The 24,228-nt window shown below is 38.3% G+C and overlaps 1 protein-coding gene and 1 long non-coding RNA gene across 4 annotated transcripts in view; both read right to left on the bottom strand.

Moving 5' to 3' along the window:
• Window positions 1-13,227, bottom strand: part of LOC139627606 (uncharacterized) — a 34,074-nt gene extending 20,847 nt beyond the window's left edge. Inside the window, exons 1-3 of the long non-coding RNA XR_011692594.1 lie at window positions 12,937-13,227; window positions 11,602-11,657; window positions 4,584-4,720 (exon numbers count right to left, since the gene is read on the bottom strand). This is a non-coding gene — a long non-coding RNA (uncharacterized lncRNA). The remainder of the gene's footprint in view (window positions 1-4,583; window positions 4,721-11,601; window positions 11,658-12,936) is intronic.
• Window positions 13,228-15,018: 1,791 nt separating this feature from the next.
• Window positions 15,019-24,012, bottom strand: btbd10b (BTB (POZ) domain containing 10b). 3 transcript variants are annotated; one of them, XM_071489330.1, is made up of 9 exons: window positions 23,895-24,012; window positions 23,351-23,498; window positions 20,611-20,807; window positions 19,843-20,158; window positions 19,548-19,650; window positions 18,869-18,989; window positions 17,444-17,641; window positions 17,234-17,344; window positions 15,019-16,070 (listed from the first exon to the last, which is right to left on the bottom strand). In XM_071489330.1, the coding sequence occupies exons 2-9, from the start codon at window positions 23,449-23,451 to the stop codon at window positions 15,739-15,741; spliced, it is 1,479 nt and encodes a 492-aa protein (XP_071345431.1). In that variant the 5' UTR covers window positions 23,452-23,498; window positions 23,895-24,012; the 3' UTR covers window positions 15,019-15,738. The 3 variants fall into 3 exon arrangements, with proteins under 3 accessions (XP_071345431.1, XP_071345432.1, XP_071345434.1); XM_071489331.1 differs by having other exon boundaries at window positions 20,611-20,804; XM_071489333.1 differs by lacking the exon at window positions 23,351-23,498 and having other exon boundaries at window positions 20,611-20,804; window positions 23,895-23,979.
• Between the last annotated feature and the right edge of the window lie 216 nt (window positions 24,013-24,228).

Below are 24,228 nucleotides of genomic sequence, written 5' to 3'. Positions count from 1 at the left end.
CACTTTTGCAACTTGCCAATTATGTGAATTAGCAACATTTTCTCATTATGTCAATGGTATAATAATCCAAAACGAAAACATATTTTAAAAAGTTTTAAAAATGAAGTCAAACTCAGGCTTTGCCATCATTGCTGCAGTGCTAGTGGCGCTAGAGAAAAAACCAGGGGACTGACAATGTCATCAAGAGTCTTCCTAAAGGGATCGTGAATGTCTGTACAAACACTTATTTGAAAGCCAGCAGTTGTTGAGATATTTTAGTTTGGACCAACGTAGTAGTAGTAGTAGTAGTAGTACTAGTGGGCAGACCAATCTTGTCCTGCATGCATTCACTAGAGCGGTGCAGCGAGCAAGGCTAACACAGAGCAGCTTTAACAAAAAGAACCTGGAAAGGCAGAGAAGTCTGACTGGTGGGTATTCAGTTTGCTGCAGCAGCTCTCGTTACATTCTCCATTGGTCAAACTCTTCTCAGTTGGCTTTCCATGGCTCTTTGACTGGCTTCACTCAATGTGTTCAGTTTTAATTAAAGTGTTTCAGGGTTTAGTGGAATGAAACACCACTTTACATCTTACAAGTATTCGACAGCTTCAGCTGGTCTGTATCAAAAGGTGCCACACGTGAGACGAAAGGATAGCTGTAAGGCTCAGTTACCGCCTCCAACAACACAGACGTTCTCATATCGTGCATAAGAGAGGATTTCATGGGTGTGCTTGGTGTATCAGTTACAGAAAAACTCATGATATCTGGGTGTTTCTGGAATTCACTGAATTATCTTCCTCACCATAAAAGTGAATGGATTCTGCTCAAGGCGAAAATCACATGGTCTTTTCTCCAGAACAATTGTTGCAACCCCCACCCCCCTCCTTATCACCTAATGGGAAAGTTTGGTTTCACAAACAATGGGAATAGATTGTGTTGCAATAGTTTTGTGGGTCACACGATTTCTCCTTTTGACACACACACACACATACACAGTTGTAAGATATCACTACACCTGATTGCAACTACAATGTACTTATTTATTATCAACTTATTTATTGTATCAACAGCTATAACTCTTAAAGTGGAGGTTGGTGTATGAACACATAATGAATTACAATATAAAACACCATAAAATATGTCACCACATTACAATTACTTTGTAGTGTGTTTTGTTTATTAAATGTGTACTGCTTATAAATGCTAAATAGGGGGACAAAGTAAGTATATGGATGGAGGAAAAATCAATCTGTGACAAAGAAGATGAAAAGGTTTGAAGCTTGATATTACTATTTTACCTTGATGCTTAACAGTGCACTACATACAGTTCCAAATCTGTTAATGCCATCCCTGTCACCCTAACTCTGATGGTTATGGACTTCAACTTTTTTCTTGCAAATTTTTTGTGCACTGTCTGTCTCAGCAAAGTAGCAGAATATGTGACAATTAGAAGACATGATAACTACAATATACTGCCATTTGAGCTGGTCAACACATGGTTTGTCCTGGCACAACAGGCTTAGGCCTACAGATTTGTATTTAGTGACAACTAACAGAAGCCCACAATCAAGTTCAGTCATTCAGAAACACTCCGTCTTTTATTAAATGAACAGAAAATGTTTGGATTATTTATGTGGATCAATCACATTTTTACTGCTCATTGGAATTGTGTGAATGAAATTGACATAACACATACCTATAGCTCGGTTTATTATGACGTGTTATTCGCATGAATCATTCAGTGAAACTTGATCAGCTTAAGATAATTTAGAGAAGACACTAGCAGCCACAACATATGAGCTGCTGATAGAGTATATTTACATTTGGCTTATCAGTGAAATAAAACAGACCAGAGACAGCTTGACTCTGTGTGGTGGTATCTGACCTCAAGAGGCCACTTTTACAACAACACATTGACTGCACAGCTCAACAGAGCTCTGAAGGTCTGAGTCAGAATGTGTGTGTTGTTTTCCAAATTCATGGGTATGGATTGTTCAACAAGTCCTTTTACCTAAAAAGGTGCAATGGGTTGTTTGTCGTTGACTTCAAAAATGACACTTTTGACCATTAGAAAAACAACTCATATTAGGAATAGGAAAACATTTTATGGCAAAATTTTACACAGGGTGTTTCATGCCATTTGAATCAATGACTGATGGTGATGTTTTTCTGAAGAGGACTTAAGGAGGGTGTTAGTTTGCTGTAAAATCTCATGCACATTACCACACCAACAGCAGCAATGAACATTCCCATTAACAGACACCATCCTAAAATAAACTTCAAGATCTTTGTGTAAAATTTTAGACCAGAAAAAAGGCTTTGTTTTTAACTTTTTCCAATGTGATTCAATAAAGGTTGTGGCCAGAGAGACAACAGCATGTGCATGGAAAAATATAGTTCATCATTGACCTGAATGGGAGTCCAGCAGAGCAGCATCCAAAAACACACAGGATCATCCAGCGAAAACGTTGAACCTGGCTCAATTTTTGCCAGAACACAAGGCAGTTTCATCCATCAGGAAACTGTGTTAGCCACTCACATTCATGCAAGTGCATATTCCCGGTATTTGCTTTGTAAACTTTATGAACTGTCTTCCACTATTTATCTGGTGAGGGTCACAATGACAGATTATTTGAATGCTGTTGTTGCCATCTTCTGAGTTGCAAAATTTTGTCCTGTAGTATTATAAGCTACAATGTTTTCCTGTCTGATAAGCCTTCAAACTCAAGTATTGTGTCAGTGGCCTCCATAGTAAAGAAAAGGGAACTACATCATCTTAAAGTACATGTGGATGTAGAGGAGATAGATGGAGCCTCGCTGTGGATTAGACTTCAAAGTGTAATTTTCTTTCAAAGCCCTCTCCAGCCTTACTTCAACCACAAAACATTCCCAGGTGAGTTTTATGCTGCTGGGCACTGGTCCAAAGATAGAGAGAGGCAAATCAAACCCACAAAAATTATTTTTACTCTATCTTAGCCACACCAGCTGCAGCCTTAAGGTCAGCAAATAACTCCAGAGATGACACTGATCAAAGACACATCATCAAAAACCACCTATCCAGACTTTGAAGTGAGGACTCTACTCGTGGTGAAATCTAGCTCAACAGCCAAAACACAGGTGTGATTACAGAACAGCAGCCAATATCTTAGCTTCCTTCTTTTCCTGAGGCCATTACTTATTCTCTGTTTGAATGTTGAAAAGGGTCAGATATTAATATCCTTGTAGGATCACTGCAACAAAAATAAATATAAACTAAACTTAAAATTAAGCTTTGTGTAAGATTATTGTTCCAGGGATATAAAAGTTAAAGAAATTCTGGAAGGAGAAGAAGAAAAGGAAAGATCAGTACGTACAGGCAGGAGAGCACTCGACATTCAAGTGCAAGCCTCCCTAATACGATAAAAGGTGGGGCCTCTTCTGGGTGTTGTCATGGAAACCAGTCAATTGGACATCTGCGGGAACCTAAACACGAGTAAAGCAAACTCTAAAGTGCTGTAAGAAGAAACTTAAACAAGGGGAAATATTAAATGAATTCTGCCTTTGTGTTTTCTGTCAAATTACGAGGAGTATTTAAATATTTCTTGAAAATATTCGGGAAGATAAAAAGAAAAACAAAAAAGGGACAAGTAGCACTGGGGCAGTTCTGGCACATTTACTGCACAGGGGCTAGACTGGGGCATGAGGGGGTCAGTTGAATTAACTCTGAAACTAAGCATTTTAGCAGGTTCAGAAGCCAAGTCAGTCATCTTAAGGACCTAAGCACAAGGTAAGACTAGGTGTCATTTTGCCAACAAACTTGTGGTGGCAAACAACAAACTGCATTTACACAGTAAACTTATTTAGATGGGTTCTTATTTAGAAAACAGATTTAAGTTTGCATCAAAAATTAACAATGATCATTCATGACTTTCAGATGTTTCTTACGTATCCTCTACGGCATGCAAAACTATTTTCATCAGTGATTCACCTCCTCACAGCACTTGAGCAGTTGAAAGCGGCAAATGTTTTGCAGTTTTGCATGAAAATGACTGAAATTATTGTACTAGCTCCATATAGAAATATATACACTACTACTTAGCCTTTACTCCACTACTCAGATCAGTGCTCAATACTAAAGAGACTGAACACTAAAAACCCAGACAGATTTTAAAGTTTGTCATGTTTTTTGCATGACATGCAAAAAACAGCCTACAAGGTCCACAGTATTAGTGAGTATTAATAGTTAGGTAGCTTGTTCTAAGTATACAGCCTTACTAACAAAACAAGGACGAATAAATTTGCCCGGGCAGCAGACCTTCCACACAGGCTGAAATCACTGACAATCACATGGGGACTAAACAACCAGTACATTTAAAGTAGGGACAGCCCACATTATTCAGACTCCTGCAAACTCTGTCCCTTCTTCTATATATATTGTAGGCAGACATCAGTATTAGCAGTAACGTCAGTATCAACACAAACAAGTTAACATTACAGAATATAACCTACATCACATCATCAACAACAAAGCAACTTGAATATTACCACAAAGAGACATTTTACCATTATGAAAAACACCAGCAGAGACAAACAGAAGGTGTGTGTTTGTGTGTGTGTGTTTGACTCACCTTGTTTGAGTTCAAGTCCACTTTTCTTGATTGAGGTGGACTGGTCCAAATCCCTTTCATATTACTTCAACTGTCGCTGTGATGGTCATTTCTGATTGTCTGCAGAACTCCTCACCTCCTCTCTTCGTGCTTGCTGCCTAACCAGCCAAGTACAATTTGAAACATTATATATTAATGCATTATATAAACACTCATTAGTTTAAAGGAACACATTATAACTAGAGTAAATGAAACATGTCAAATTAGATGATAAAAAAGGAAACAGTGAAAAGACTACAAACTTTTAGCTGTGGATAAAAATATTTTAGCATAAGATTTTGTTTTGACTAGTTTTGATCAGATCAACCTTGTGCTTCAGTTTCTTTCATTCATCAGCCGCAGAGTTATCACCAGCGTGAACTTGGAGAGACAATAACAGAGTTTAGTCATCATCTGATTAGAGTTGCCAGAGAAAGTCTTTCTGAGCCAAATGAAAGCCAAATATCACAGACCCAGCATTCCCACGTTGAGGGAATGTCTTCAGATCAGCACAAAAATTTACTTTGACTTGAGTATGAAATGATTAGAAATTAGTGGTCAAAGGTCAAAGTCACTGTGACCTCTCAAAAAAAACTTAGCCATAACTCACAAATTCATATGCTAATTATACACAGTTTAATAAAAATATCTAAAAGGATAAATGATGAAGTCCTGACATTTTATATCCAAATGGTCAAAGGTCAATTTCACTGTGACATCATAGCGTTCTGCAAAACACTGGCCATCATCCAGAGCTGTTAGTCAGGAAGGGGCCATGTGACCATATTTCCTGCAATTGGTTGGCAGAGGCATACAACCACAAGGCGGTAAATCTAGTTTCCTCATGATTCACTTCTGACAGATGGGTTGCATCAGGGTTGATGATAACAATCAAGCAGTCAGAGAATTTTTGCCAAAGGAATATTCCTGTCAGCAGGTTTAGAAAGCAGATGTTATTATTATCACCAGATTAAAGCAGAAGCAACAGCAAAAAGTACTGAAATATGTATATGGAACAACAGTATGCTGATTCTTTCATACTCTTTCCATCAAGAGTACAAATGAAATTCCTTAAAAATGAGACTGAGGCAATAATCATCAGACAAATCATCAGATGAAATGCACATAATACTATTTAAAACTTTAACATATTTATAAAAGCACATTTACACATTTATTTTCCACCGGTGCAGAGTACCAAGCATTTATTTTGATGAATGTTATGATATAGTGCAGTCAACAGACACAAATTTACCTCATTTAGGCACATTTACTCTCAGATTACTTTTGTCTGACTGACACTTGACCTTTTGCATTGCTGCCTCATCTCCGGTTTCACATTGTGTCTTAATGTTTTTGTTTCTTTGTTGGTTTTTAAATCAAGAATACAAATCGTCTCTTGCACTGTTTTGGTTACAGAAGGCTGACAGGAAAGCTGAAATACATATATAGTTATATTGAGCTGCATACAGAGCGTCATGTTGACATACTGTCATACTATAAAGATGCTCAGTCATCCAGGTCATAGGATTTCTAAAAGTATCAGACACCTGGATGACAAGAGACCAAGTTATTCTGATGCCCCCAGTGATGAAATATCTTGAAGAATACAATATCAAATTCAGTTGACTTAACACACTAATATTTTTTAAATATTCTTTCTTAAGGCAGTGGGTTGTTTAGTACATATTTGATTCAGATGGATATGTCTCAGCCACAAAGGGTTCAGGGTTTTATGCACATGTCATCAAGTGTCATTTTAAACGTTTTCATTTTTTCCATTCAAGGTTATTCTGTTTTTCTATCTGAATGTTCTGCCTTCATATTTTTTCACTTACATATATTTGATCTGCTGAGCAAAACTAAACGGCTTCTTAATCCTGAAACACACACTACAAAATGAAAGTGAACAACACTAGTGCAAACAAAATGCAATTTGTTGGAAGGTAACATTATAGTAACATTATATCCGAGAACCTGTGCGTATTCATTTGATTTAATTACAAGAAAGACTTTTATTTCAGGATACAGAAAATGCTGCATCAAAACAGGCCACACAGTTTTCATTTTATTTCATCCATGTCAATATGTGGCACACTGACACTCTATCCTACAAAAAGAGCAGATGGTTGGATCCAGTTAAATAAGGTATAATGTTGCATGTTCACATCACTCGGGCTGAATTAAATTAAATTAGAAGACACCAGAGCCAGTCTTCATCCATCTGTTAAAAAAAGGGGTGAAAACATGCAAAAAGACCAATTACAACTCACTTCTGAATCTTTTGCACATATTCAAAACCACAGAGGCTATTTGAGGCTATTCAGAAAATCCAACATGTCTCGAAAGAATAAGTATTGGTTTGGCTCAAAAAATGATACCAACCAAGATGTTATCATCCAATCAATGTCTGAACTCAGTGCTCTGTGTGCATGAAATATTACTTCCCACTGATCCATGTGTTAGTTACATGGGGCCTGTTATGGGTGAGGACTTTCTTACAGCTAAAGGCAGATCACAGGTCTGCCTCACCAGATCCAGCCTTTTACTTCTTTTTTTAAGATTAGTTCACCTCTGAACATGCGGCTAGATCTCTGTTTCATTTTCTGAACTGTTACTATGCGTATGAATCCCTTCAAATTTGTAGACGTTACAGGGTTATATGAGTCTTTAGCTGTGTCTGTGACATATGCTCAAGTCTGAAAGCCAGTGCACCAGATGTCACTGGTGTAAATGAGAACAAACGGCAAAGGGTCTGCGGTGGAAGTGGGCTGTTCTTTTGACCAAAGTCTGGAGGAGTGTTAATGTGTGTGTGTATGTGTGCAGCAGCTAGCAATATAAGATGTGTATTTGATAGTTTAATACAATTTTTTCAGAATGGAAATGAAAAAACTCATCTCAGGTGCAGATGATGTACTGAGTAAATGGGATTAAAAGAGATTAATAAACTGACACAGCCCATTTCTAATCACACTACTGGATCTGCACACTGCCACCCTCAAATGTGAGTCACTTATAAATATTTTATTAGTATTATTTCTGGCATCTTCTGTGGCAAAGCAAAGTTCAAGTGAGGCCTAAATTTATATTAAACTATGAATTAATGAGTTTGATAGATTACAGTAATTTATTGCAATTTGTTTATCAATGAGTTTAAAAAAAAAAAGACAGACCTCAGGCACATTTTAAATCTGCTGGATAAATTCAGCTTTCAGTTATGAGTACCAGTGTGGCTATTTCTCATGTTTGTTGTGCTCTACTGCCAGCATGTGGTGAAAACGGATGACGGCACAAAAGTCTCTGCTGGGGATATGATCTACACTTTTATTTTCTTGACTTTCTATCTTATGTAAATATGATTATCAGTGGGTTAAATACACGCTTTACTTTTTCTCCCTTTTCCCTTGCACAGTAACAGAACTACAGGAACAACAACAGAACCGAGGTCTAGCAACATCAGCCATTCTCCTTCTTATCAAAGAGGGACTGTTTTCTTTTCAGATTGATTTTTTTCCCCAAAGGCCATTTATAAAGCAATTTCCTCGAGTCAAATAAAAGTAGTTGGGTGTTGCCTAATCATTCTGGGATATTTGCTTCTCATCAGTCAATACAGTTTTAATAAACCACTAACGGTGGCTGAACAAGGTATATCAATCCCAGTAACCTCTTCAATTATATCCAGGTTTGGGCCCTTATAGTTTCTCACTGATACATGTGTAAAAGCATGCGAACCTGCTGTGTCTTGTGGCTACTATGAAAGAACTCAAAAGTCCTTAACCCACCATCGCCTGTTGCATCATAATCACTTCATCAATCATTTTAGTAAAGTCCATATCATTTAAATGTCCATTAGCAGAATTCTCCCATAACTGTTTTCAGTTTTTCATTTTTCCATTTTGAGTAGGGGCTCGGGGTAGACATTAGTGTGAGCGTAAAAGTATACCTCAGGTTTTTAGATTCATTTCTGGGCAAACAAATTAAGACCTGAAACTTGGGGGACTTGTTACCTGAGCTACAAAACAGCAGCCTGTTACATAATGACCTCTGACAAGGATCCTTTCACAGAACGGCTACATTAGAGCCTGTTTTTTATTACATGCTGCTATTGAATATATCACATTTTATGCTGGGCAGATTTTTATCTTCAGTCAACAAAATGCATACATATCCTCTTAAATCATATATCTCAGAGGTCAGGTTTACTCAGTTTTAAGGATTGTACCATATGTTGATTTAGGCTGTGTTTCCTCTTACATAAGTCAAATCTGATTCTTAGCTACCTTGTTCAGATGCATGCATTGACAGGTGAATGAGATGTGTGGCGACCCTCTGCCTCTGTGATACCTGTCAGCTGTTAGAGCTGTTATTGGTCACGCTGCTGTAACTTTGAAATCTTAACTTCATTCTTTGGCTGAGTTGTTTCCACACTGAGAACTATTTAATAATGACACAGTGGCTGTGTTAGTCTCATAACTGCAGAAGAAAACCATATAATTATTTTTTATGGTCAGAGTAATTTGATGGTGAAATTTAGAGCCGTCACTCGGCCATGACCAAGTTGTGGATGAGGTTGCAGGGTAAGATACAGCTCTCTTTGTGGAAGTGATAGGTTCTAAGATCATGGTTTGAATGGATGTAGTAGCAGTGACCTTTATGCTTACATTTAGATCACAGACTGTACCTTTAAAGCTGCTATAATCAGTATGCTACATATTAAAAAATGGACCAGATGACGATGATATATGTGGAAAGGGGTCACTCATAGTGATGAAGCCAAGCAGAATGATTACCTGACTCTGCTGTTCCCCTCAGCTCTACAAAGTGTTTTAGAGTCTCTCAGCTCATTGCTTTGATTTAAAATCTAAGAAAATTAATGCTAAATTTGACTATATGAACTTATTACATTATGTGTCCATGTTTTGTTCACAGCTTGTTGCAATGTCCACAAGAGCCCAAAAATCAATTAATGCAGCCTTTAAGAATTTTTGGTTTAGTAATTAGCATGGAAAACATGGAGCATGGGATTACAGGCAGTTAACAATAGCAACTAAACTACAGTATTTGTATCAAACTGTGGAGCTAAAAAGACAGCTGAGCTGTATTTCTGAATTACTTTGCTCACCCTGTTGCTACTAAATCAATAAGAACCCTGAAAAGAAATCAAGGGTTAAGGTTTATTTGTACTACAAATACAATCTTGTTTGTTGCCACTAAGAGCCTTGTGTCAGCTCTGACTGCATGGTTTTTGATCATTTAAAATTTATAACCTGTGATCTTACCCTGTGAAAACCCTTTGGCTTCGATCTGTCCTCCTCTATGTCTGACATTCAACTGTTGTTGACAGGGAGCTGATGGCTTTCCTTTTGCTACTGAATGTGATCAAGGGAAAATACAATTTGTTTCTGAATCATTATATAAGATCCTAAACTATAGGCAGGTAGGTGCTGTTTAGTATGTGATGTGAAATGATATATTCAAACAGTTTGAAGTCTTACTTTTGTGCGCTTCACACTTTATTTGGCCTATTTAGTGCACATTTTGAAACTGAATGGTATTTTGTGGATATTTAAGTGTGTAATATGATAATATCACATCTGGTTTTGTTTTGTTTGTCTCAGGAAGGACCTGATTGGCAGAGCCTATTTGATTACCTACATCCTACAGACATTGTCACAGTAGCTGCAGATCAGACCTGCAAAATGTTCAGGAGGAATTTTCTACCCACAGAACTGCTTCAGCTCAGCCGTATTTTAGATAGATGTCTGGTGTGAGTGGCTCTCTGGGCTCATTCTACAGCTGGGTTAAAGTCTCGGCTTTTGATGTTTAGGGTCATTGTCCTGCTTCAGGCGGTCGACAGTCACATTGACTTTATCCGGATACTTTGTTAAACCTGGGAATTCATTTTCCCCTCGATGACGTGTAATTTGCTTCCATATTACACATTTTTATCTTAATCATTCATTTTGGAACTGTGATGCACTTTATTGGTGTTGTATAGTACAATAGAGACGTACTGTAATTTACAGACTGCCATCTCCACTGTTTTTTCCCCCAGGGCTTTTTTTTAGTGAACACAGACATCACCCCCAAACAAAGACTTTGTTTGGGGGTGAGTCGTTTATTTTTGGCAGGATGGTGTACAACCAAAATATGGAAGATGACGATTTTTCCTTCAGCTGCTCAGATAAAAAGAGGTTCCCTTATTTAGTCCCTGCAGCATCCTTCTAACTAGTACACTGTGTACTGCTAATTAATCAAATCTGATCCTCACACATTCGTATGAATTATCATTTTAGAATGCATCTGACCACTTTCCTTTGTTGATGGCCTATTGTAAGGGTTTCTGCGCCATTCAGAGCACCACTTACATTTACAAAGCTGGTCCCCAAATGAGATGGATCTGGATGAAAATAATGAGATAGACAGTGATGGGTGTAACCTAAGCTGTCTGCTGGTCAGTTGAATTCCCACACAGCCAGAGCAGAATCACGGAGTTTGTCTCACCTCATGCTTTTGATGGAAGGTTTGTCTTTGTTGATCAAAAGTGAGAACTTTTACCACAAAGTCTTGTTTCATATCAATACATTTGAATGAACCTGAATTTAATGTTCATGTGTAGCCACTTATCAATCATGTCTCAATTTTTCAGTGAATAAGCTCCTTTTCTTTTTAAGGGCCACTGCCATTTTGGCTTATTTACCTCAGCTGCTGGGAAAATCATTTTGTGAAAATCTTCAAGAGGATGACTTTGCTTATTTAACAGAATGTCACAGACAAAGTATTAATCTTACAGCGGGGACAATGCAGAACTTGATTAACTGTTACTGCACAAATCTACAATATTGGGCTCTCCCAAAGACAAGGCTTTCTGTCCATGACAATAATTATAGTAATTATTTGTGGCAGTCTGATCTGCTCCAGTGGAATTACAGTGGTTTGCTGCAATTTCTGTAGCAGAATGAAGTAAAATGAGTGAAAACAGTGCTGTAGTTAATCTTACCTGTGGACAGTTTATCCATTATCAGCCCTTGTCCCCCTCTGTCTCTGTCTGCTGCACTGTAGGTGAAAGAAAAGATCAATACAAACTGCTACAAGTTAAAAACAAAGGAGGGCTCATTCATCACACTAAGAAGCTGCTGGTTCAGTTTTTTGAACCCTTGGACCAAAGAGGTGGAGTACATTGTTTTAGTCACTGTCCTTGTCTAGCTTATGATATATTATCATATAGTCGCACCTTGTTTTATGACATCATTAATTCTAACCTTATATTTTATGTGTTTTTTTTTTTTATTAAGCATTTATTGCTATCCAATCTTATATTATCTTATTTTATCCAAGTTATCAAAATCCTCCTTATCATTATCATAATCCTTATCATTATCTTCTCTGGATCATAGATGTGTGCCCCATATTTCACAGTAAACCACCCAATAGTTGTCATCATATTTTAATAAAGACCTAGAAAGTCAACCCTATAGTGGCAGTACAGAAAAAGTGGGAGCATCACAAACAGGATACATTCCCTGGAAACCATAGATATCTGTACCAAATTTTGTTCCAATCTATGAGCTAAGTGTTGAGATATTTGACAGGATAAAAGAAGTTTGACCTGCTGGTGGTGCTATGACAGCTACGCAGTCATGCCTCTTTCTTTCACATTTTCTTTGATAAGCAGTCTGACAGGTGGTAGACCTACCGACAGCACCTTAAGCATCTTTCAAGCACGTCTTGTTGCAGGTTAAAGGAAGCTGAGGTGGTTCTGAGATGTCTGTTCCCAGTGCAAAATCAGACACATCTTCCTCCAAAATACCAACATCTCACTCTGTGCTGCCTCCCACCTGTGCACAGTGCGCTCTCTGCTTGTCACCAAAACACCACGCAGATGCTCCGGGTGAATTTCAAAGTTCTGCTTGCATGGGTCATTGTGCCACCATGAAAACAGGGCCCTCAATGTTGAATGACTTTAAATTTATACAGCTTTACTTGATAGTGTAGACTGCCTAAGACGGCATGCGGAGTCAAACTGTTGTTGTGGATCTCCACAAGAATTAAAGCTTCTGACTAAATTAACACAGCTTTTAATGAATTGTTTTAACAGGCCACGCACAAGAAGCACAACTGAATGAAGTTATCCTGTGTAGAGGCGAGCCAACAAAAACACAATCCAGCAATCCAACCATTAGCACAAGCTAGAATTGCTGTGATATGCTCCACAGCAATGATGACAGTTAGCCAGCAACACATTGATAATATGGATAACAGCAAGATAGCTGTTACCATGGCTACTGTACTAATGTAAACAGACATGACATGATATACCTATCAAGTTACTTACACATCCAGGAGACAAAAAGCCCCATAGCAGCTCCAGTGGCTCTCCATTAAGTAAAGTCTGATCAGTGTTGGCTTCATAGTCAGAGTGGGACAGAAATTCAGCCTTGGATTAACACTGACGGAGCCGGTTTCCTGCCAGAAAGTGATTGTTTGGCAAAAGGTGAATGCCATCTGCGCACACAGCATCTTAGAGCTGTATGGCCCAGTTTACGGTCTCCAGCCGCTTTTACCTCGATCAAACAGGTATAACTTACAGTAGAAGTACGCATAACTTTATGTCTGTGGTAATAGCAAGGTGTGTCTTTGGGAACCTTTAATGTTTATTTAAAACTAATGAAATAAAAATTGTGGCCAAAGAAGTGTGTGCAGTTTAAATGGCTTGACATTTAATGATAATTTTACTATAGGTATCACTATAGTTACGTGATATATGTTTATGTGTGTTTGGTATGTCTAATATTCTTTTTATACTTGGAAACGAGCCTGTAATCATATATAGGCTATATATAAAACAAGGAAATGATTTGAAATAATCTTTAGGATTTACGATTATTTAACTTGTGCCCTTAAGCCACTTCAGTCCACTTCAGCGTTTGTTGAAAAACACGTAAAAGGCCTATACAACACATAAAATCTACTTTAGCACTAGCCAAAAATTGCTTCAAAATGATTTTATTTTATTAATGAGGGTTATATTTGATTATAATACTATATTTGATTTGATTTTGGTTATATCTCACCTAGTCCATTTCACCTTTTGAAATACCTGTAAAGGGCTAATACAACACATAAAATCTACTTTTTCACTTGCCAAAAAAGTGATTGCAGTTTTTACATTGTCACTGACAGGTGTTTTCTGCCTCAAAATGATTTGCTTTTATCAATAAGGGTTATGTTTGACAGATTATAACTCACCAAGTCCATTTCACCTGTTGAAATACCTGTAAAGGGCTAATACACCACATAAAAATTACTTGATCATTTGCCAAAAAGGGATTGTAGCCTCTACCTTGTCACTGACAAGTGTGTTGAGGCAGAGAACAACTTTCAATGACAAGGTTGTGGCTGCAATCCCCCATTATAACAGGTGGGAACGGTATCTGAACATTCCCAGCTGTCAGGATGCGTTACCCCTCGTTATGATGGAGGCAATATCAGGCTGAAATTTACAGGACTTACCCGTTAAAGCTCGACAAGTCAGCAGTATAAATTTGACATATTTGTGATCTTCCCTTCCTATTAAACTCGGGGAATAGTATCTGACGGCAACATTCCCAGCTGTCAGGATTCAGTCCCCCCTGTTATGATGGGGGATTTGGGTGTTATAAGGCTGAAATTTACAGGACTTACCTGTTATAGACAGACAAATCTCTGATATGTAATGTTTTTCTGCATTTTTAGCATTTAATCCATCCGAACTGATTATAGGTGGTTGCTTTGGTAAGAACTGAATAAAGAAGATAACCCCAATGGTATTGATCGTTATCATTTAAAGATGACAACTCTGACATGATTCCATGCTTGGAAAGTACTATTTCCCTAGTGGCACATGGCTACTGAAAGCACACACAAGAAACAGTTTTAGGAGGTAACTGTCAGTAACAGATTTAGTTCACTTCACATTTTATCTACGCATCAGGCCAGAGAGTTGTGGGGTGTCAGGGGAACCTTTAGCATAAATGCACTGAATAGCTAAACAAATCTCAGCTCCAGATTAATCCAATGCTGTACATCTTACTATAAGCAGATATTTTAATGCTACATTAGAGTGCAGGCTGGAACTGGGCTCTGAGTAAATATTCATGCTGTATCACTCAATCTACTATTCATGGTGCAAAAGAAATGCTGAGAGACTGTGATCCATTTTGGGTAAATGCACATCATTGCTTGCCCACTCCTGGTCAGTTACAAAGTTTACAAATCCCTTAAGGGTATTTATTTCTTTTTTTTCTTAAAAAAAAAACAAAACAAACGGACTTCAGTAACAAGCCCCAACCCATCTCAAATTCATTATCTACAGGATCAGTCCTGAGTGGCTCATATGAACACTGTCAACACTCAATCATGGATCAAACATACAACATTTTTTTATTTTGATGTCTTTATTTCATGATTTTATGTTTTATTTTTAAACAACAATTTCAAGCTTTGCACAAAAAGATTCTGACCACAATAGCCTGTGCTCTGCTTAATATCTTGGCCGCGGGAGGAGCATAACATCACATTTCAGATCCAGCCAATGACTACATACCCCATTACAAGATTCAAAGACATCTGAGAGGAGTTCAACTGGAGATCATGTCACTAAGTGGTGATAACTTATTTTCTCCATGACCAGAAAGTCACATTAGTGAGTCTTGTATTTTTCCCCCCAAAGCACATTAAGTAGTTAGGCCACCCAAGACAAAATCAAATGATCAGTAAAGTAAAACCTGTGAGAAAACCACTGTGCTCAGCCAAACTCATCAAATTAAGGTACAATAACATTGTAAATAATAATGTTAATAATACGTGTTTTACTTTTTTTTTTTTTTTTTTTCAAAACAGAAAAATAAATTCCTTTGGTCAAGTAAAAAACAAAATGAAAATAATAATGATAGTAATAGTGAACTCTTCTTTTCACGTTATATCCCTCGTGTTTCTTCTTCTACAGTCATCCAGGTTCTTGAGGCTCTAAGGCTGCAAAGGAGGTGTCAAGGCAATATGGTTATGGTGCCCCTGGTGCTCCATGCTGCAGCATGCTGGGAGTAGGTCTAGAGGAGGAGGAGAGGAGCAGAGGCATTGAAAGAGGACCAGTGTGTCCTCACACAGCAGGTGAAGGTGCATCGGGGTCAGGCTCGTTGCTGTAGTTGTTGCTGTAGTGATTCCCACTAGGTGGTTGATTAGGTAGGATGTCCAGTTCATCCACTTGGGGGCCAGGGTGCATCACCACCAGCTGGTCCTGGGGGATGTCTGCTGCTGCTGCCGCCAGGTTGGTGATGGACTTGGACTTAACACACTGGAAGTCCACATGCCGGCTTTTACCCTCTTCCTTTTCCCAGGACATGCGGATGAAGGGCCTCTGGACGTAGTTGTAAATGACCTCTGGACGACCTCCTGGTCGTTTCTTGACCTTCTCTTTGTATGTGGGGTAACCTATTGCCAGTGTATACATGAGAAAACCTTTAGATCAGTTTATGCTAACAGTTTTTTTTCCACAGAGAATAAAAAAAAACACCCTGGTCATAGGTAGAGACCACATCAACTGGTAGGTGATACTGCTCTAATATTTCCATTATGACACAGGTTGACTTCCTGTAGATGTTTCTAATTTGGATCTGATTCCCAGATTATGCATGGTAAATTTACAGTTTAACACATCTAATAATGAAGCTTTTATCTTCTTTCTTCTTACAAAACATCCAGGCAGTCATTAAATTTAAGAGGAGGTATGTATCAGAATAGGGAAATACAAAAGATAAACAAAAAACTCTGTCTTCTACAACTGGTATTTGAACCTAATATTGTAGTACAAATGCACGATGTCTCAGTGACCCAGATGTTAAACTGACCGAACATAGCAGAGAGACTTCTTTAAGGGTGGGTACACTTCACTAAGTTGGGCAGAAGCATTTCATACCATCTTTCTTTTGTATTGTGAAATAGGATATATTTCGTCTTATGCCTACACAGTTACTTCAGTCTATTATATAATCCAGCATCACTTGAAGGTTTAAATGATTCACATCATGAAAAATGGATTTCAAACAATTAAGTTAACATGTTATTTTGCAGCTTGGAAGATACTATTCTCAGTCATACATAAAAAAAAACCCATCTTCTTATCTGATAGTTGTTTTACATATATTTTAACCTATTTGCAATTACAAATACTTCCATACAGCAGGCTTTTGTACTGTTGACTTCTGTCCTCAGTCATACACTTTATTTTTAGTTATCATTTTATTCATTTTGGGTTAGTCACTTACAGACACCAACTAACTGATGTTTTTTAATGTATGATAACTGCTTTCTTTGCCTTCCCTTCTGACAAAAAACAAGCAGACAGATGTGTGATACATTTTTGTTTTCTCTTTTTTCTGGACGACAGCTGTTTGATAAAAGCCTTGCTGGCCAAAACAACCACTACATTCAGTGTAGCATTCTTCTCATATGCTATGTACCTACTATTAGTGAAACTTTTGGCTCGTTTAGTGTGTCAGCACCTCAAACGGTGACTTGTCAGAATAATACACATTTCACTAAAAGCTAACGCTTCTGACAAAACATTGTTTTTTTCATTGAAAAGTTCCACTTACCTTCAATGCCCAGTCTTATTTTCTTTAATCCTCTCTCCTTTAGAACTGACTTGGCAACATCTCGGTTCTCAATATACTTGAAAAATCTGTACAGTTTTGTGCTGTAAATGACTGCAAAGAGAATGAAAAACACAACCTTGTTTATCACATATTGGTGTTTTGTATATGCTGAGACCTAGGAGTTTGTACTCTGTATTGGTGTGTACTCACTCTGTGAATACTCTTCTCCCATCTGTGGTGGATATTCTTCATCCCAGTCCACCACATCATCATCAGTAAGGACAACAATGTGACATTCCCTCTCTCCACTCTGAGCACTGGCAACCATCAAAGGCAGGACCATTTCCTCAAGGTAAAACTCAAATTGTCGTCGAGCTCCATCATTGGACAGCTCATGCATCAGGGCACCTGATAACAAGGAGATAAAGAACATGGGTAAGAAGATGTAAGCCAGTTTACACCAGCGCTCAGAATTGTCCATCATGCATTGCATTAAAGCCTAAAAAAAATTAATAAATAAATGTAAACACTCCAGGACTGAGTTAGTAGAATAGCAGAGATAATGCCAGCAGGCCATCTGCCATAACTTAAGGTACTAGTAGCCTTCATCTTTCCCCATACAGTCAGATACATGCTAACATGGAGACAAATGCTCAGTTGGGGGGAGGGCCAACATCTTGAATTTTTTGTTTTATAGAATTGCATTTTTATGTCACCATGGTTGGTTTCAACCCACAGAGTAGCATAGAGATAAATAAATAAAAGCCTGAAGTTCAATACATATCTACTATGTTAGGGTATTTCAAAAAGTGAAACATGTTTGAGTAAAAAAAAAATAGTAGCCTTGCTTCCAATTAAGCAACATTTGTAGTTGGGTTGGGGGAAAATTTTCAAATCTGTTTTATATAAAGTCAAACATTGGACCTGACTACCGAATTTTACCACTAGGCGTCACACTTCATTCAGCAGACCCTTCTGAATGGACTATATTGAGACATAGTGCCCATAAATGAGAGACTTCACTTGGTGGCAGTAATGCACCTCTAAGCTGGTTTGCCAACCACCAATAGCGAAACTTGACCTCCTCCATGTTGCTGGCCTCAGCTTTGCAGAACATTGCACACAACTCGTCAGCCACTAGTTGCTCCAGTAGTTTGTTTATAAACAAACGTAATATTAAATTAATCGCATTGTTACTAATGTAATACAAGTTGGACTTAATGTTGTGACTCTGTTTGCACAGGTTGTTGATGTAGGCTAGTTTTCAGTTTGCCAGAACCTGTCATAATGGCAATTGTCGGTTCAGCCGGTTCACATAAAATCAAGCCAGTTTAAGCTCCTACACCGGACTGGACCGGCAAAATTGGAAGTTGACCTGACTCTAATTTTCAGAACATCCCACTAAAGTTCTGCCGAACAAACACAGTTTGAGCCATGTCCAAACACTGCAGCAATAACAGTTCCAGACACTTCTTCCAAAGACATGACACCAAAAAAACAAACAAAAAAAAACAAAAAACATACAGCACTAGCACTCACTAAAAAACTGGATGGGAAGTGAGACAATCTTTGTGTTTGGAGGGAAAATTGAATGTGTAACACTAGCAGCTTCTACACCCCTGAGGAAATACTCACTAAGGTCTCTGCATTTGATGGTGCTGTAGTCGAAGGAGATGCACAGATAGTCACACGCCTCCCGTAACTCAGGGATGGAGATTCCATCAGGACAACGGATTATCCCAGATTTGTAGTAATCCTGTCAATTAGACAGAAATCACATAAAAGGCAGTAAATTCAAACACTGTCATTCCATTAACCCCTAACATGAAATATACATAAAGAATCAAATGCATACACTTAACAAAGGCTCTGAATTTTCAATATAAAACCATAAATACAACTCTTTAGGCTGTTGGCACAGTATTTTGCCAACTAACAGACAATTTTGAGTTCCACAGGTTAAACTGTACAGATTGCAGAACTCATTAATTACTTTGTGAAAGAGAGGTGGTTTGTGATGCAACACAAACTTCAGAGAAATCTGACAGCCAAATGTAACCTCATCTAAATCCTGGCAGTTGCAGAAGCAAAAGCCTGCTTTTTCACTCACTCAGGCAATCACAGTTAGTCTAGGAATATTTCAAAAATATAGACTCAGTTGACAGTTTATTATGTATAGCTACCAAACTATAATGTAATCAAAAAGAAATACAACATCCCTATAAATCCTGCCTTCATTAAGTTTGTAATGGTTGACCTTTGTTGAAGCTACCTTAAGAAAGCTTGTTGATTTAACTTAAAGACAAAGACTGACCAGAATTGCTCGGAAAACCGTTGAGCTGATGCCCTCAGCCACCTCGTACTCCCCTTTCTCGTTGGGCCGTGTGAAATTATGTTCTCTTCCAGATCCAAACATTCTGAAATAAAGCAGCACTGGTTTGTTCTCTGCATCACAGAGATGAGAAATCTAAAATTTCCATAACATTTACTATTTCTACATTTACATGCACATACATTTAATTTATAAATTAGTTGTTAGTAAATACCTTTAATTACTGTGGCTATAATGAGAAAGGACAAAGAATGATAATGATAAAAGTGTACTATACCTGCCCAACATGGTATTGGGTTGTGCTGTGAAGATGGAAGGATCAACTACAAAGCGTGTGTTGTCAACAATCAGAGTCACTCTTTCTGAGGTCCTAATGTTTCGGTTCCCGACAGTGGCACTTGCTCCTCCCTCCTTGGGATTCTCATAGACAAAAACCATTTCTCCAACTCCTAAGCTTTTAAAGGTTCCTTCAGTACTGGATAGGCTGCTGTTGCGACTGCTTACTACTCCGCTGCTGCTGGAACCACTGGGAGAGACTCTCTGAGGCCGTGGACTACTGGGCCTTGATGATGGGCCACCATCTCGTTCACGGTCTAGACACAGATAGGCAAAACAATGACTCAGAAAGTACAGTTTTCCCTTTTAACTTTGGAAATCCCACCAGAATCGAGTAACTATTGACATAAATTTTCAGTTGTTTTGCAGCTTGATTTGGAGGTTCTTGTATTCATGGGAAGCATTGGTACCATCTTTGGAATCCATTTGAGTAATGGTCCATGGCTAATAATGTCAGCTCTAAAACAACAAAGGGCCCCACTCAGAACAATTGCCTTGTATCCAAACTACAAGTTGTCTTGGTCTTAACACAGACAGGTGGATTAGTGCTGACTTGATCCATTCACAGCCAAAAACAGCAGAGATATAAACCATGTCTGAGCTGTGAGCTGATAAATGCAGTCAGCTGTTCCCAACAGTAGCTGCCAAGAGCTGCAGACCTCTAACATGACATCCATATAAGCCCTCTATTCTTTCCATGCATACTCACCACTGTTGTGTTGGCGGGTGGGTGAAGTGACGTTTCGAATGCAGGGGGTAAGCTGGCCTTCTCTCTCGTGTGAGGAATCCCTGGAGCGATCGCTGGAGCGGCGACGGTCACGTGAACGGTCACAGCCCCCACTGGCACCATGCAAGCTCATCTTCCTCTGTTCTGCCTCCAATCGAGATGCTCTGGCCTTACTGCTGCTTTTCAAAACAAAAGCATAATTGATGTTCTTCTCTTTGCCTCAAGACCATTTATAGTGGTAAAATTATTAAGACACAGAGGCATCTAGCCACACTAGCATCTAGCCACACAGAGGCATCTAGCCACATCTTCATCAGACAGTAGTTTGTGTACACAAACTACTGTCTGATGAAGATAAAAATATATCTAACAATCAGACCTACCACATTCTCTAAGCTCTTGATAAGAGAATGACACACAATTACATATATTATATCAGAGATGCCTGAGTGTTGACAAACTACTTGTGAGATTTAAATGAACCTTGTAAGCACAGTTACAGAATGAAGTGGAGTCAAGAGCAAAAACATTGCAAAAGCTTCAGTAGACATAAGATTACTACTTGACTCTTCTTTTAAGATTAATCACTGACAGTAAATCCACTTTCAGACAGAAAAAGCATCAATTTACATGTACATTTCATAAAAGGGATAAAAGGAATGAATGATAGGAACAGCTTCAGGTTAATAATTTGTAGCCAGTACAAACCCACCCACAGACCATAGGAAAAACCGCAGGTGCAAAAGGTATACCCCCTTGGCCTGAGACCTAATGCAAAAGTCTTTAGTCATCCTGTTTTCCCTGTCCTGTCATCCTATCTGCCTTTCTGTTGTTCCTTCAGCAGGAAACAAAAAAACAAACAACCTACGCTAGAGGACAGGAACCTCATAGGGTAGTCTGAACACAGTGCATTAACAAAACAGGAAAAAGAAATCCATGTGAGCTAGCTGTAGCAACAGTACAGATGAGAGAATATTTGTACAGCATTTGTTTTCATTTAGGTTTTCTATGTTAAAAAAATCATCTGAACCTGCTATGGCTCTAATGTTATTATAACAGGATATACACCCTGGGTAACTGACATGCTGCCCAATTGTGAAGCAGTGGCACTCATGCATAGACCGTGAAATGCATGGCAGCCCTGAAATTTAAGACCATTTTGTGTACAAAGATGTTTCGACATATTGCTGGTGTTTGCTTACTTGAAATGACCATTTTACAGTCAATACAACTAGCACTGTTATCATCTTTATTTGTGCAAGGAAGCCACGCATTGGACTGTTTCTTCCTCTCTGCCACAACTCCTTTTCACAAGTTTCCAGCAGCATAGACACATGAGTTTTACATTGTTTTGTTGGAATGCTTAAATGTCAGAAAAACATAGCAACATCGATAAAAGAAATTGATACATTTGGAGGCATACAATTCTGATAGTTTGGACAATTTGGAACTGGTTCTTGATTCAAGATATGATACATCTTATACATTGTTTCATCTCTGTTGTGTACAAAGTTGTGTTAGACTTAAAGACCCCTATCAGTGAGTGATCAAATAATCAACTGATAGTTTAGCTACGTTATCATTATGGCGAATGGATCTCTCATCAATTACACAAATATTAGGACATATTGTAGATAATTCTGAGGTATATTACCTATTATCACAGAATTACCTGTATCAAGATGCTGTTATTATTGAGGGTTTAGGTAGTGTGTGTAAATAAACTTTATACAAACAAATCTGACACATGCAAAGCCAAAATGATGAGCTAATTAATTGATAATTCAGTTGAAAAAAGGATAATCAGCAATATTGATATTGTTTTTTAATTGCTAAATTGTTTATGTCCACTTTCGAGCAAAAATGCCAAACAATATTTAGATGAAATACCAAATGTGAATCTCTGTTCATTAAAGGAACTTTGACAGTACAATTACTACCATAAAACAGTTTTGCTATTTGATCTTCAACACTACCCATAACGGCCTCATACAATCTGTGATATCAAAGGGGTAGTTACCTTGGTACAAACTGGCAGAATCTCTGACCATTGCCAAATTCATATTGTCTCACTATATATTGTCTTAGACACTCAGTTGGGAGTTTATTAGGAACACCCAGCTAAAACTAATTCAGCATTCAGCTAAAACTAAAGCAGAGATTCTACCTTTGTGAAGGTTATAATTTTCAGTTTGACATTTCAACAGCACCACAAACTGCAGGCTCCATACAGTTGAATAGACACTGCTCAAACATTTTGAGTAAAAACTGAACATTATAACTTTCGTGAAGGTAGGATTTATAGAAGGGCTGTCATATTGGACTGCATTAGTTTTAGCCAAGTGCACTTCTAAACCTCCAACTGAATGTATATTGCTCTTTCCTTATAGTAACACTTTTGATAGTACAATATTGTCTACAGTTTGCTTTAAAATTAACTTCATTTAATACAAGACAGGAGCAATGTTCAGCATACAGATAAATAATATGATGCATAGATAAATTCTGCATTGGCATCTGCATTTGCATTAGATTCTGCATTTTTATCATCTGCTATTTCTGAAACAGTTTTGAGCAATACCTAATATTTTTTTACCTTCATCCTATATTATCGTTTTCAATTTAAGTAACAAACATGTGACTAATCTATAGACCAGCATCAAAGTGACTGACACTACTTGCTATAAACTGTAGGGGTCTGACAGATTTTCAGATGGCTCACCTCGAATGCTTGCAGAGTTTGCGAGGTCGGCTTATCGTTTTTCGTTCCCAGTTTTCGGTGTCACTGGAGTTGCTGTCATATGACTGCAGACTTGCTGCCATCACCCGTACATGGGGGAGTCCGGTCTGGGTCTTTCACCGTTCATAATCTGGTTAATGGCGAAATCAACAAGTCAGTTCGATCCCCTAATCAGCCCCTAGCAAACCACGGACTGCTAACAAAATAGTTTGTAATTCAGTTCACGTGTTTTGTCGACTTGTATTGGAAGCCTAATGATCGCAAGCGTTAAATGGCTCCATAAGTGTCTCACATCTCAGAACAAAGTCTTGACATCGCTGCTGTCAGACTGAGTCAGCCTACGATCAGGTTAGCTAGTTAGCATACGTAGCTAGCTGACGTTAGCTGACACCGCTAGTAGTACGTTACAATGCTATTAACACAATATTCTGAGACAGCTGCATATCTGGTGGAGTTATCCCAACAGTACTGACATAAAGGCTGTCATACTCTAATCAGATATGGCAAAAAGATTAAACATAGCTACCTAGCTGGCTACAGTTTCCGCTGAAGTGTAATCCCAGGCGCTCAGCGGCTAACCAGCCATCTCCTTTCAAAACACTCACCAGCTGACGTCCAACGTGACGACGGTTAACGGCCTGACGTGATGACGCAGACAAAAATTTAAATTAGAGCCACTGTTAAACTTTCTAATTAAATTAAACTTTATTTGCAAAGTGATTTGGTTTTAAAAAATGAAAATATTATAAACTGATTTGTTTTCACCAGCTGGAACATGAGTCTTACTTTTTTGTAACAATGAAAAAGAGAGGGGGGGGGGGGGGGGGGGCTTTGGCCCCGCGAGACTTGGCAAGTCTCGC

The sequence above is a fragment of the Trachinotus anak genome, unplaced genomic scaffold, assembly GCF_046630095.1.
Source record: "Trachinotus anak isolate AG129_WGS33_773 ecotype Australia unplaced genomic scaffold, CSIRO_AGI_Tana_v1 ptg000011l, whole genome shotgun sequence".
In the NCBI taxonomy this organism is placed as follows: domain Eukaryota; kingdom Metazoa; phylum Chordata; class Actinopteri; order Carangiformes; family Carangidae; genus Trachinotus; species Trachinotus anak.
This window is presented reverse-complemented; position numbering and strand designations above follow the sequence as displayed.

Coding starts and splice junctions, on each gene's coding strand:
- btbd10b (XM_071489330.1), bottom strand. CDS start 23,451: ATGGCAGCAAGTCTGCAGTCATATGACAGCAACTCCAGTGACACCGAA. Junction 19,651..19,842: donor CCCAATACCATGTTGGGCAG/GTATAGTACACT, acceptor GCTTTATTTCAG/AATGTTTGGATCTGGAAGAG. Junction 17,642..18,868: donor CATCAAATGCAGAGACCTTA/GTGAGTATTTCC, acceptor CCTTGTTATCAG/GTGCCCTGATGCATGAGCTG.